This window comes from Myotis nattereri (assembly GCF_964212035.1).
Source record: "Myotis nattereri genome assembly, chromosome: 1".
Classification (NCBI taxonomy): domain Eukaryota; kingdom Metazoa; phylum Chordata; class Mammalia; order Chiroptera; family Vespertilionidae; genus Myotis; species Myotis nattereri.
The window spans coordinates 179,688,437-179,704,067 of NC_138075.1; the positions used below are offsets into that span (position 1 = coordinate 179,688,437).

General features: G+C 37.8%; 1 protein-coding gene across 1 annotated transcript in view; it reads left to right on the forward strand.

The window, feature by feature from the left end:
* ANTXR2 (ANTXR cell adhesion molecule 2) overlaps positions 1–14,698 on the forward strand; it is a 138,887-nt gene extending 124,189 nt beyond the window's left edge. The window contains exon 17 of the mRNA XM_081099790.1: positions 13,214–14,698. Within this exon, the coding sequence (XP_080955916.1) occupies positions 13,214–13,252 (39 nt within the window). The 3' untranslated portion in view covers positions 13,253–14,698. The remainder of the gene's footprint in view (positions 1–13,213) is intronic.
* The last annotated feature ends 933 nt before the right edge of the window (positions 14,699–15,631 follow it).

Here is a 15,631-nt window from a genome sequence, read left to right on the forward strand (position 1 = left end):
GAATTAGGGGATAAAGAAGAAAAAAGAGAAAAATATTAGAGAGAAAAATAAAAAACAAAAAGGAGTGCCGAAATGAGATTGGGAAAAGGGAGAGAAAAAAAAACCCACAAAAAGACCAAAAAAAAAAACCCAAAAAAAAAACCCAACAACAACAAAAACAAAAACAAAATTAAGAGAATGAAATAGAGGTGGGGAAGAGGCTATTTGTATGGGGAGAGCGAGGGATTGGAAATTAGATATATAAGTAGGGTGAAATTTAGACAGTGGGTAGAAAGAAGGAATAGGTAAAATCCAAAGCAGGAATAGGGTAAGAGAAACAGGGCAACAAAAGGGGAAAAGTGAGGAAGAGAGTTTTGGCTTAAGGGTAAATGTGAGATAGAGAGAAATGATGCTAAAGGAACGATGAAAATAGAGTGTAGAACACTAATCCCAAAATAAAATAAAGAAAAATAAAAAAAAATAATAAAAAATAAAATGACCCTTGAAAAAATGGTAAAAGGATAGCAATAATACTGGTTAAAAAATGTAGTAATTAAAAAGGTAAAATCAGGTGATGAAAAAAATAAAAAATAAAAAAATAAATAAAATAGGTTCTTAATGAAATGGTGAAAAAAGAATTAAAAATATATATATATAAAAATATTCGGAAGTGAAGGTGCTTCAGATCTTCCACTCTTCTTTTTGGCACGCCTCAGTCCTGCCAGGCATTCAGGGGAGTGTTGAACTTCCCTGCGATACACTGTCCCTCCGTGCAGTAAACCACAGACCTGATTTTAAGGCAGGTTGTATTTTTTTTTTACCAGACTGCCTTTATTTGTGATCGCAAAAGAGACAGTTCGTGGCTCTGCCTCTGGGTGGCAGTGTGTCTGGATTTACCTCCGAGGCTCTAAGTCCTCTCTATCAGTAGGGTTTTGTCCTCTATGGTATTTGGAACTGATTCGGGAAGGACCACTGCCCAGAGCTGGTTCCTTGCCACTGTCCGCTGTTTCCCAGGCTCCCCAAAAAGAACTTTCCCCTACAGGCTCTGCGAATGACCCCAACTGGGGAATCCCATGCGCTGGGTTTAATAATCAAATGCACGGATCTAAGGGGAACTGTAACAAGAGCCTGATAGTTGTGCGAATTCGCAAGCCTCCACCTTCCAGGTCTGCGCACAGTCTCTGCGCGCAGTTTCCGCGCGCCCACTCGTCCCTGGCACCAAGCAGCCAGCAGATTGGCAAAGTCCAAGGCTGCTCCTTTACATCCAGTCCAGCTATGGGCTCATTTTTCACGTTTCCTTCTGCCAGCAGCCCTGTGGGGCCCCTTCCCCACTCGCGGGTCACGCTGGTCCCAATGGCTGCGGACTCTGTGGGGCGCAGATCCCGCCCAGCGCGCGCGTGCTCGGTCCTCCCTCTAACCCGAACTGCAAACCGCACCTTTAGGGGATGTCCAACCTTTCCGTGAGAAGAAGCAGTGCTCGTCTGAGTTCACGCAGTCACGCTGCTTGAGATCCCTTGTTTCCAGGTTAGTAGCTGGTCTCTGGATGCCGGCAACAACCACCCAAGATGGCGCAGTCTCCGCTGCTTAGCTGGCGGACCAGGAGAGGCTTCAGCCGCAGTCTCCAACTGTCCTTTTTTTTCCCCTGGGGGGTTCTCAGTCTTTCCTAGCTGCAGACAATCTCTCAGCTGAAAATCCTCTACCTATTCGGGCTGAATGTTACCCGTTTCAGCTGCTCACCCTTATCTGCTCCAGGACAAGGCACAGGACACGTCTGCTTATACCTCCGCCATTTTCCTATCCCGCTGTGCTTTTATTATATAGGATTTTTTTACATGGCCAACATTACTCTTTGATAAATATCTTTTATTTTAGCATAATATTTCCCAGGCTCATCTTCTACATTTTTTGTTTCATAACTGGAATATAATATTCAATCCAGGAAGCCCTAGGTGTTTTTAGTAGATAATGATATTCAGAGAACACATTTTAGATACTAGGTATGCTGTTTGTTATTAGGTTGCCATTGCTTCTAAGCATTTTCAGTAGGTACAGCTAAGAAATTCAATAGGTTTGAAAAAAAATCACAACTATATATTTTAAATTCAATAATATAATATTACCATTTTTAAAAAAAACTTCTTGCCCTGACCGGTTGGGCTCAGTGGATAGAGTGTTGGCCTGTGGACTGAAAGGTCCTGGGTTCGATTCCAGTCAAGGGCATGTACCTTGGTTGCGGGCACATCCCCAGCGGGGAGTGTGTGGGAGGCAGCTAGTCGATGTTTCTCTCTCATCGATGTTTCTAACACTCTATCCCTCTCCCTTCCTCTCTGTAAAAAAATCAATAAAATATATTTTAAAAACAAAACAAAAAAACTTCTTTACTGTTTAAAGTATTACATGAGTCTTCATTTTCCCCATTGACCTCTCCCTGGCCTCCCCCCCACCCCCCCAGCTGTCTGTGTCCATTGGTTATGCTCATATGCATGCATACAAGTCCTTTGGTTGATTTCTTACCCCTTCCCCCCCAACACACACACTTTGCCTCATAGGTTGGATAGTCTGTTCGATGCTTCTATATCTCTGGTTCTATTTTCGTTCATTAGTTTATATTGTTCATTATAATCCACAAATGAGTGAGATCATGTGATATTTATCTTTCTATGACTGGCTTATTTCGCTTAACATAATGCTCTCCAGTTCCATCCATGCTGTTGCATATGGTAAGAATTCCTTCTTTTTTTTACCGCAGCATAGTATTCCATTGTGTAGATGTACCACAGTTTTCAAATCCACTCATCTGCTAATAGGCATTTAGGCTGTTTCCAAATCTTAGCTATTGTATATTGTGCTGCTATGAACATAGGGATGCATATATCCTTTATGATTGGTGTTTCCGTTTTCTTGGGATATATTCCTAGAAATGGGATTAGTGGGTCAAATGGAAGTTCCATTTTTATTTTTTTGAGGAAACTCCATACTTATTTCCACAGTGCCTGTACCAGTCTGCATTCCCATTAGCAATGCAAGAACGTTTCTTTTTCTTTGCATCCTCACCAGCACTTGTTGTTTGTTTATTTGTTGATGATAGCCATTCTGACAGGTGTGAGATGGTATCTCATTGTCATTTTGATTTGCATCTCTCTGATGATTAGTGACTTTGAGCATGTTTTCATATGTCTCTTGGCCTTCCTTATGTCCTCTTTTGAAAAGTATCTATTTAGATCCTTTGCCCATTTTTTGATTGGATTGTCTACCTTCTTTTTGTATGAGTTCCCTGTAAATTTTGGAGATTAAACCCTTATCAGAGATAACATTGGCAAATACGTTCTCCCATGCACTGGGCTGTCTGTCTTGTTCTGTTGATGGTTTCTTTTGCTGTGCAGAAGCTTTTTATGTTGATGTAGTCTCATATGTTTATTTTCTCCTTAGTTTCCATTGTCCTCGGAGCTGTCTCAGTAAAGATATTGCTATGACATAAGTCTGCTATTTTGCTGCCTATGGCTTCTTCTATGATTTTTATGGTTTCCCGTCTTACATTTAAGTCCTTTATCCATTTTGAGTTTAATTTGGGTCGATTTCTGGGTTCTCTGTTCCATTGGTCTATATGTCTGTTCTTGTGACAGTACCAGGCAGTTTGAGGACAGTGGCTTTGTAATAGCTTGATATCTGGTATTGTGATCCCTCCAACTTTGTCCTTCTTTCTCAAGATTGCTGCAGCTATTCGGGGTCTTTTTTATTTCATATGAATTTTTGGAGAGTTTGTTTTAGGTCTGTGAAATATGCCATTGGCATTTTAATGGGGATTGCATTGAATCTGTAGATTGCTTTGGGTAGTATGGACATTTTAATGATGTTGATTCTACCAATCAATGAGCAGAATATATTCTTCCATTTGTTTATATCTTTATCTCTTTTTTTCAGCATCCTGCAATTTTCTGAGTACAGGTCCTTTACCTTCTTGGTTAAGTTTATTCCTAGGTATCTTAATTTTTTTGTTGCAATGGTAAATGGGATTTTTTTTTTAAAATTTCTCTTTCTGTGAGTTCATTATTGGTATATAGAAAAGTCATAGATTTCTGGGTGTTAATTTTGTTTTCTGCTACATTGCCAAATTCATTTATTAAGTTTAGTCATTTTTGTTGGAGTCTTTAGAGTTTTGTATGTATAATATCATGTCATCTACAAATAATGACAAATTTACTTCTTCTTTTCCAATTTAAATGCCCTTTATTTCTTCTTGGCTGATCACTATGGCTAGCACTTCCAGTACTATTTCGAACAGGAGTGGTGAAAGTGGGCATCCCTGTCTTGTTCCCATTCTTAGGGGAAATGAGTTTAGTTTTTGCCCATTGAGCATGATGTTGCCTATAGATTTGTCATATAAGGCTTTTATTATGTTGAGGTACGATCCCTCTATCCCCACTTTGCTGAGAGTTTTTATCAGGAAAGGGTGTTGGATTTTGTCAAATGCCTTTTTTTTGCATCAATTGATAAGATTATGATTTTTTTTCTCTCCATTTGTTTATGTGATGCATCACATTCATTGATTTGCAGATATTGTAACAGCCTTGAATCCCTGGAATAAATCCCACTGGTCATGGTGTATGACCTTTCTAATATAATGCTGGATCTGATCTGCTAGAATTTTGTTGAGGATTTTAGCATCTATATTCATCAGGGATATTGGCCTGTAACTTTTTTTCTTTGTAGTGTCTTTATCTAGTTTTGGGATTAGAGTAATACTGACTGCAGAGAAAGAGATTGGAAGTGTGCCATTCTTCTTGAATTTTTTGGAATAGTCTGAGAAGGATAGGTTTTAGTTCTGCTTTGAATGTTTGGTAAAACTCCCCTATGAAGCCGTCCAGTCCAGGGCTTTTGTTTGCTGGAAGTTTTTTGATTACTGTTTCAGTTCATCAGTAGTTATCAGCCTATTCAGGTTTTTATGTTTTTCCTGATTGAGTTTTGGAAGTTTGTATTTTTCTAGGAATATGTCCATTTTGTCAAGATTGTCCAGTTTTTTGGAATAGAGTTGTTCATAGTACTTTTTTTACAATCTTTTGTATGTCTGTGGGGTCAGTTGTTATTTCACTTCTTTCATTTCTGATTTTGTTTATTTGGGTCCTCTCTGTTTCTTGTTGAGCCTGGATAGAGGTTCATCAATCTTGTTTATCCTTTGAAAGAACCAGCTCTTGGTTTTATTAATCTTTTGTAATATTTTTTTGGTCTTTATGTAGTTTATTTCCACTCTGATCCTATTATTTCCTTTCTTCTGCTTACTCTGGGCTTTTCTTGTTGCTCTCTTTCTAATTCTTTAAGTTCAGGGTTAGATAATTTATTACCATTTTTTCTTGTGTTTTGAGGTAGGCCTGTAGAGCCATGAACTTCCCTCTGAAGACTGCTTTCACTGTGTCCCATAGATTTGGGATCATTGTGTTTACATTGTCATTTGTTTTCAGGATGCTTTTTATTTATTCTTTGATCACTTTGGTAACCCAATCATTGTTTAATAGCATGCTATTTAGCCTACATATGTTTGATTTTTTTTCATTGCTTTTATTGTAGTTGATTTCTAATGTTATGTCATTGTGATCTGAGAAAATACTTGATATGATTTCTATCTTCTTGAATTTGAAGAGACTTTACCTGTGTCCTAATATGTGGCCTGTCTTTGAAAATGTCCCATGTGCACTTGAGAAGAATGTACATTCTGTAGCTTGGGATGAAATGTTCTGAGGATGTCAATTACATCCATCTGATCTAGTGATTCATTTAGGATTGTTGTTTCTTTGCTGATTTTTGTTTTATTGCTATTTTTGTTTTAACCAATGATGTCATAAAGATATCTTATTTCTTTTATATATTGATATTTCTTATTTATTCACATATTTACTGCTTTCTTTTTCTATATTTTTTTTGAAAGATAGGCTTCCACCTAGTGTCTTTTTCTTCAGTTTCAAGAACTTATTTTAGCACTTATTGTTTTTGAAGTCTATTGCAAATATATTTTGCTTGTCTTAAAATGTTTTTATTTTGGCTGCATTTTTTAGTGTTATTTTTTTAATACTAGATGCCCAGTGCATGAATTCATGCACCTTGAAAGGAACTGTGGGACACGAGGCTGTGGTGAGCACAGTGGCGGGTCTCGGCCCATTCTTCACGCTCCCACCTGGCCCCTCCTGCCACAGTCCCTGGTCCCCTGTCTGCCGGAAGCCCTGCTCCCACCACTGCCACTCGCACCCACTGACAGCACAGAGCGATTGGGGCCGGCGCTGTCAGTGGGTGGGAGCGGTGGCTGATGCCTAGATTGCTTCTCAGGAGCAGGGGGAGGTGGAGAAGCCCTTAGGGGCGATCAAGGCCAGCAGCTGCCACTCGCACCTGCCTATGGTGCCGAGCAATTTGGACCAGTGCCAGTTGCTGGCAGCGGGTGTGAGCGCCGGCTCACACCCGCTGCCAGCAGCAGGTGCAAACATGGCTGGCGTCGGCAGCAATCATAAGTGCCAGGCAGGGCTGTTGTGCACGGAAGCAAAGAATTTTCAGGAACCACCAGAGGCTCACTCCTATGACAGCAACCGGCACCCTGCCTTGGTCTAGCACCCCCGCTCACCTGCTACACCATCCCACTGCAGCCGATGCCCACCATGTTCCATGCTCTGCTGCCTGCTGCCGACACTTGCCATGTTACGCGCACACCCCCTCATGGTCAGCACACGTCATAGCGACTGGTTGTTCTGCCATTCGATCTATTTGCATATTAGCCTTTTATTATATAGGATGGAAATTTAGGTTGACTTCCTCTAACCATTTAGCATTTTAGAGAGTTCCATTGTCTTGCATATTTCATTGTTTTTGACAAAAAGTTGGCTGTCATGCTTATGAATGTTCTCTCTGTATACAGATAGTCCCCACTTTATAGTGGTTCTAGTAACAATTTTTTGATTTTGTGGGGATGCAAAAGCAATATGAATTCAGTAGAATCTGTACTTTGAATTTTTATCTTTTGCTGGGCTAGTGATATGCAGTACATTACTCGGTCATGATGCTAGGCAGTGGCAGTGAGCAGCCGCTCCTAGTCAGCCATATGATCATAAAGGTAAACCACTGACACTTTACAGTGTATTTATTGTCTCAGAGAATTTTGCCTCACTATAGGCTAATGTGAGTGTTGTGAACAAATTTAAGATAGGCTATGCTAAGCTATGATGTTCAATAGTTAGATATATTAAATGTATTTTTCACTTATGATATTTACAACTTACAATGGGTTTATTGGATCATAACCCCACTATAAATTGGGGATGTGATGATGAAGGACAGATAGGTATGCTTTTATGATAGTCTTTGGTTTTCATATGTTTTATTTTAGGGTGTCCAAAAAATGTATACATATACTTTGAAAAATTATAAAAGCAGTGTTTGTTAAAATACATTTCATTTTCAAAATGAGCCATCAGCTGTTAAAGTGTGTATACATTTTGGGGGGACTCCTTGTGTATATAATCTGACATATGGTTTTCTATGTATTTATTCTGCTTGAGGATCACTAAGTTTTTTGATTTGTGTGTGTTTATGCCTTTTATCATTCTGGAAAGTTCTGCATGATTATTTTTCAATTTTTATTCTGCTCCATTCTTTCTCTTCTTCTGGGACATCAATTACTCATATGACAGACCATTATATATTGTCCCACAAATCTCAGATTCTCTTTAGTTATTTTTTTTCTTTTTGTTTTTCAATTTGAATAGTTTCTATTCTCCTACTTTCAAGTTTAATGAGTTTTTGTCCTGCTATATCCAGTCTAATTTGTCAGGCAAACTCAGTACGGTATTTCCCTTCACGACATCTACTGAATATCTATGTGGTGTGTGGTCTCCACTGTAAAATGAAACATTTACATATTGGACTTCCATTAGAAAAGAGTATATAGGATTTATACTTCAGATCAAAATCTTGCAGTTTCATTTCTAGCAGAGGATGGCACCATTTCTCTCATATTATATATAATAATATATACATAAATCTTTTTATACCTCACATATATTGATAGGCCTCTCATATATGTCATATCATGTATAGGAGAGGGAAAGATGATAGAATGTGCTCTCTCTTCAGCTGCTACATGAAATCTCCACTCAAAGATTGTGTCCTCGAGTTGGCATTCCTCCTATCCCTGATATTCAGGTTTTCTTGGACCTCTTAAATTATCTTATATGTGTTTCTATGTATATCTGTGCTTTGTATACAGTTTTAAATTTGAATCACTATTTACTGTTGTACAAAACATGAAGGTTTAGTAAACTCTTTTTGAGGTGAGAATATAAATAAATCATCTATGTTTGAAAAGTCTAAACTAAAGTGCAGTTGTATACTTCAGCTTGTCAATGGATATTTATGAGGTGAGTATGATACTATAAAGGTTCTGGCAGTGAAGTATATCCTGCACAGATAGCTAGTAAAGGAACTTGCAAGTGTTAATGCCAGCAGAATTTTAATGCTCAAGAGATGGGAAACTCAACACTTGCTCTGGTTAATGCTACTCTTACTGGCTACAGTGAAAAGGAATGGGTGAAATCAGTTTTTAGATACAGCAATAGAACCAGAGTCTATATTCTTAACCAAATATGTCAGTTCCTAGTATTGTCTTGTTTTCATCTCTTGGTTTAGTTAATTATAGAGGAGTAACATAGCCCCAGACAGTTTTATTTTGGGCATCAACTTCTAATCTTACTTACTATGATACCCAAGAGAGTATTTGCCGACAACAGTTTCCAAAGAAATAGCAATAAATTTCTTATTCTAATAGAAACTTACTATTGTCTGAAAATCAGTTAAGTGAAGTTAAAGCTGACATATTCTGATTGTGAATTTAGCCTTTGTTATGACCAACGTTTTGCTTGTGATTTACCCTTAGTACCTTCCGTTTCTTCCTGTACTGAGGGAAAGTGGGGAATAGAGTAAAGCTCCTACACACAGCTCTGCTTCAAGAGATGAACTGGAATTAATACATGTCTAGTTTATAAAGAATAATAGTGTGCTTTTTCCCCCCCTAGCAGCTAAAGAAAATGAAGTTCAGCATTCAATATTCAGATCTAAGGGATTTATTTTTATAAAAGAACTTTGGGGATTTTAAGAATAGTATAGTTTCAACATGGTTGCATGTATAAACCTCAAGTTCATATTATCTATGTTAACTTAGTTCTGGTTAATCATCAATTTTATCATCATTTCAAATCAGCTATCTGCAAAGTACTTTATTGAGTCCTACCACAATTATAAAAGGAAACAGATAAGGGAAATAGACATGATATGATCTTTTTGTTTAAAGTAGAGGCTGAGGCAATATATTTGTTGGAGGGTTTTAGAGGTTTTGATGAATTATTTGGAGTCTGTGATTAAGAAAATTGAGAATTAAGGAAGAAATATATATCAGTTTACATTTATTTATAACTAGTCTACTTCTAAAGAAGTGCTGAGAAAAATACACAATAAAACTTCAGAATAAAAATAGAGAAATAATAATGGGCCAAAGTGAATATAGAGCTACACCAGAAAATATACACGGTGGGAGCCGTTGCTTTTAGAACATCATGTAACTATGAGCTTTCTGAAAGCAAATGCACAAAGAGAAAGACTGAGTTATATTGTTGCCATCATATAATAAAAGGGAAGCTCTGAACTCCAAGAATTCATCCCTTAATATCAGTCTCCTCGATAGCAATTTTCCAAAATGCAAAATTCCATGAAGAAAATGCTGTAATGTTGTTATAAATCTAGGGAGGCATTTCTAAAAAGAAGTAAAGAAATCAAGTCTAGGCAAACAGATTACTGGTGATCTGGCTTACCATAGGCATGAATGTCCTGAATAATAGTTATAAACTACATTTTTAGTGCAAACAAAACAAAATCTTATACCAAATTGCAATCTTAAAGGGTAGGTGAGAGTGGAAATCCTTGGGTAAAATTAAGATTGCGAAGCTTGCAGTGTGCCCACTGGCTCCCTGCTTGCATGCCACTCCAGCCACATGTCCCTGAGCCACCATGTGCAGCCCACAGGCCTTTGTGGACTGCCGTATAGACCAGCGGTTCTCAACCTGTTGGTCGCGACCCCTTCGGGGGTCGAATGACCCTTTCACAGGGGTCGGCCTAAGACCATCGGAAAACACATATATAATTACATATTGTTTTTGTGATTAATCACTATGCTCTAATTATGTTCAATTTGTAACAATGAAAATATATCCTGCATATCAGATATTTACATTACGATTCATAACAGTAGCAAAACTACAGTTATGAAGTAGCAACAAAAATAATTTTATGGTTGGGGGTCACCACAACAGGAGGAACTGTATTAAAGGGTCGCGGCATTAGGAAGGTTGAGAACCACTGGTATAAACAAAACACTCAACTAGAGAAACAGGCTAAGATTTCACTTAGAACTTCCCTCTCAAAGATAGTTTTGCCAACTGATCTGGAGAGAAAAGATTCCAAAGTTATTACTGATAAGTGAATGAAGTATAAATATTTGTGGTTGTTGATTAAATAGAGAAATATATGCCCTATAGATGCTGGGCATTGAGCTCTGGGGACACTGAGTGCTGAAAAAATGTGACATAATTGGTAGTTGGTAGTGATTTCTGGTAGTGTTCAAGTTCCTAAGATGACTTTTAAAAACATAGATGTCCAGCCCGACCGGTGTGGCTAAGTGGTTGAGTGTCGACTTACAAACCAGGAGGTCATGGTTCGATTCCCGGTCAGGGCACATGCCAAGGTTGCGGGCTCGATCCTCAGTGTGGGGTGTGCAGGAGGCAGCTAATCAGTGATTCTCTCTCATCATTGATGTTTCTATCTCTCTGTCCCTCTTCCTCTCTAAATCAATAAAAATAAAAATAAATAAAAACATATAGATGTCTACAAAGGATTATATTTTCCTGATTTAATTTACTCTTTAGAAACTGTTTTGAAACCATCAAATACATGAACATACAGAAAAGGTATAAAGTAGAATTTAAGAAACCATATGCAATTCCACTACTCAGAGCATGTTGGTGTACTGTTCATTAGTTATCTTTTATTCTTTGCACATATATTGCATAATCACAGTTATGTATATATACATACAAGTTGACATGTTTTTTATAGGCATTAAAATAGAAAATTAAAGATGTATGGAAATTGTAAGTAAAAAACATGTTTCCAAAGAGTAAATTAAATCAGGAAAATATAATCCTTTGTAGACATCTATATGTTTTTATTTATTTTTATTTTTATTGATTTAGAGAGGAAGAGGGACAGAGAGATAGAAACATCAATGATGAGAGAGAATCACTGATTAGCTGCCTCCTGCACACCCCACACTGAGGATCGAGCCCGCACAATCAATACTTAATCCCAAACTTTGGAAGAATTGAAGTAAGGACCTCAGGGTCAAAATCAATAGGGTTTTCTTTACTCGCACTTCTATATCTTTAATTAAACCACAAAATTTAGGTCTGGAATGATTTAGGTGTTGCAGTTATTTTGAAAATTCAGGTGAACTATCAATCTCACTTTTTAATCTATCCAATTTTTTAAAGTAAATGAATCATGGTCACCAAGATTAATCTGGGAGGAGAACAGAAGTGGTCAGAAAAACTGTAAGCTTAGATGAAACTCAAGTAAAAGTAGAGATTCGTGATATCTTCTTTTCCAAATAATGCAGAAGAGAGAAAATAACTTGTTAGGTTCATAAATACACAAGAAAAAAGTCATTAATTCACATCATTGCCATTATATCATTTCTCATACGCTTGTTTGAATCTGCCGACGAGTATATAATCCACTTAATACCTGTTTTATAGATCTTGTTTGAAGATTCTAGTTAACACAAAAATACAGTCTTAGTGCATGGTCTATGACCATTGGATTTACTAACACATTTTGACCTCATTCTAAAGTGCTTATCTCTATGTTTTTCTCCCACTTCCTTTTGCACACATATTATTTGTAGAAAGGAGTAATAAAATTGACAATTACAGAACAGGTTGCTTCCAAAAACATTTAGAAATAGATAATTTGATTACTATTTTCCTTTTAGTCAAAAAGCTAATGGAAACAAGTTTGCTTTTATGCTTTGGGCTATTTCATTCATTTCTGAAATTCCCAAATTTACTGGGTAGTCATTTTTTGAAAGGAAAATGAACTAAAATCCTGGTCTTATGTTCCAAGTTTTCTTCTCCAACACTTGTTTCTTTTGAATATCGTAAATGAATGTATTGTTCAAATTTAGAAGGGGAAAAAAGAGATGTTCTAATATCTGAAATTAGAAAGCAGGTATTATGAAAAATAGGAAAATCTCAACAGGGTGATAATGTTGACCCTAAAGTAGAAGGCAGTATGCTAGTTTTGAGGCTTTTGAGGAATCTGGACATGATTTAGGTAGTACAGTGAATCAGCAGTGTCATACCAAGCAAAGGGAAGGTGGTGGGGACCCTTTATCACTAATTGGAGCTTGATTTTCAAATGAATTTTAGATTATTTACAATTACATATGAAACTATGTGTCTCCATAGCCATTATTGAATTGCTAAGGAATCGGAATGGCAAAGTCTCTTTGGAAATGTGCAATGCAAATAAACAGTCACCCTTTGGAGAGCACACATAATGGTGGTGTGCATTGTGGGCACTGGCCAACAACAGTAGACAAGATCACTGATAAGTATCTTACAAAAGCCTTTTATAAAAGAGAAGGGAAAAAAAAGAGAATCACAAAGAGATGGCATCTCCTCCCTTTCTCCCAGACTCCATATCTTCAATCTCTTACTACTTAAATGCACTCCTCATACATACATTTTAGAACCACCAACTTTATATCAGTTTTAGAAGTACCATATTGCATAAAGGAATACTTTCATCTGAATTCATTATAGAAAGCAACATACAAGGTTGTGGCTTTGATATTCTTATTGCTAGGATAGTAACACTATACTTTCAATAGCAATACAATATTTCCATCTTCCATAGAATTTTTCCACTCTAATTTTACCATACCATTGTGTAGATGAAGTCGCTGTGGAAAATATCTCAATGAGCCATCATGCTTTGACTCAAGGAAAAAAAAAATTATGGTTTCCTGTGTTATCTTAACATTGACCTTACCTTTGGTGATTGTTTATTATATTATGGTAGGAAAAATAGGCATTCTTATGCTTTTTTATAATGGCTTTAATATTTCAATAAGGATTTGTTTCTCTTCTAGGGCCGGTGCATAAACTTCTCCCGAGTTTCGTCTCAGTAAAAAGAAAGACCAAGAAGGTATGAAGATGGTACATCTTCACACTGCTGATTTCCAACCCAATGAAAAACAATAAGTGCATCTTAGAAGTTTTTGGAAGAGCAGCTTTATTCCTCTCAGTCGGGAAATGTTTTCTCTGCCTTCTGCTTTGCTTGCACCAGACCTTTTCAAACACTTGTTCTGCCATCTACCTGGGAGTTGATGAAACCCAGTAGTAACTCATGATTCATGGCACTGAAAATAAAGAGGACCATTAATCTACATGCCATGACTTATACAAAAAAGTTTGCATGAATGTGTAGAAAAGGAAAACAATAAAAAACAACAGCATGAAGATGATATCAAAACGGAGACCACAAAACAACCGGCCGTGATGGATCTTTAATGAAGAGAGGAGTGTTGAACATGGTAACATGGCTCCCGTGTTTTCACATGGCAAGATTGTGTATCCACAGGCAGAGTATGAGATTTCCCGCCAGACTCAGCAAATAAAGAAGTCTATTGCCTTATAGCTCTGTCAGATCACAGAATCCTTCCACGTTCCCTACCACAGTGTGCCTATGGGAAGCTTCTGCCTGGAAAATCTTGTCATTCTAACACTGAAAAGTGCACACGCATGACAAAATGAAGACAGTATGCCCCCAGGTATTGGTAGCAAGCAAGATTTTGCCCTTTAGTTTTTCAAGACACCTTTCTTTCATTATGCACTTGGGAAAGAAGACAGTTAATAGAGCATTATTCCACAGGAAGACGGCCTCTACCCAGAGGTCTTGAGTGGAGTATGAGGGACTCATGATTTGAGAACTTGTCCCTGTGATTGGTCGACTTACCCCTCTTTCTCTGTTTAGGGTTTAGTAGTGCGTAAAGCATCAGTATCTGTAAACATACCAAGCAGTTTTGTTTGCTTTTAATTTAATGGAAGCAGTAACCACAAAGCTTCCGCTCAGGGTTTTTTCTTTCTCCAAGTCTCCAAGGGCTCCTCAGCGTCACAAGCCAGCAACTCTCTTTGCATGAAAATTTCAAAGTTTAATTAATATAATTAAAGGCAACAGCAAGCAGCAGCCTGTGAAGATTTTGCTCATCTTTTTTATGCCTTTTGACATTGAATGACCTATTACTGTATGCGCATTACTTGGATTTTGAGGGGCACTTTATCTTGGATGTGATTCAGTAGAGAAGAAAAGACCTCCACTCATCAATTTGAAAATTAAATGTTCAGGAGGATCAGCCACCACAAAACATCGAAAATGTATATATTAGAATTTTTTAGAAAAACCACCATCGTGTCATGTCGACGATGCCAAATTATGTTAGCGTGAGCGGAAACACGGTGGGGGAGGAAGAAGGCAGCAGCTGAAGAGGAAAGCTCAAATGATCTAGTCACTTTCGATACTGAATTTCAGATGCGAAATGGATATTCGACGCGAAACCTGACAAAGTGCGCCAGCTTTGATGTGAACTGGTATAGACAATGACCAGTGGCTGGGTCAGTGGGATGTCTCTCTGTGAGCACAAAGGCTTATCAAATGACACTAAAAATAAGTTCAACAACCATCACGTTGGAAGGGAGAAGGCGAACATTTCATGTTTGGCGGGCATGTGAGTGCACAAGATGGAAAGAGCGATTTGGAGCAACCCAGTTTAATTACCCCCATTGTGCTCTTCATGGAAATTTCAAAGGACGGGAGTGACTCTGTGGGTTGGTGTCCAGATTTGTGGCGCTGCTCCAAGAAGCCCGACTCACACATGCAACTATATATGTACATGTATATCTTCTAGCTTGAATCTTTTGCTCAAGTTTATTTATGTCACTGGCTGGCTGGATCCAACGTCATGTGTCTACATATTCGTAAATAAAATTTTACCTGCGCCTCTGCTACCATTTTCTTTAAGCCTACATAAACTCAAGCCTTGTTTGGTTGAATATATCATTGTCCTGGTTAGTTTCAGGGACAGAATTATATTGTGTCCCCAGATGTCCCCTGTGTTCACAAGTGATGCTATTGGCAGTAATTATCCATGTGTGCAAGTGTGACTTGGAAGCCCATTGAGTTCTTGTAGACCTTTCTTCTACATTTGCATCTGGGACAGGGCCTATCCCTATTTTCTTTAAATTGGCACTTCATTTCTGATCAGTGCACATTCCTAAATGGCATTTATGAGTATCGAGGATGCCTAGAAGCTAAAGCTTTTGCTTTGATAGTGACTTTGAATGTATCTAGTATTGTGTGGCATTTGATGGCACTTGTATGTTGCTACATGAGCACTGTAAGTAGACCCCGACCTTTAAATGGCAAAGTAGTTTTCGGTGGATTGCCGTGCATATGAATTTGCAGTTCTAATACCACTATGAAGAATTCTCCGTGATGACAGAGAGGCATT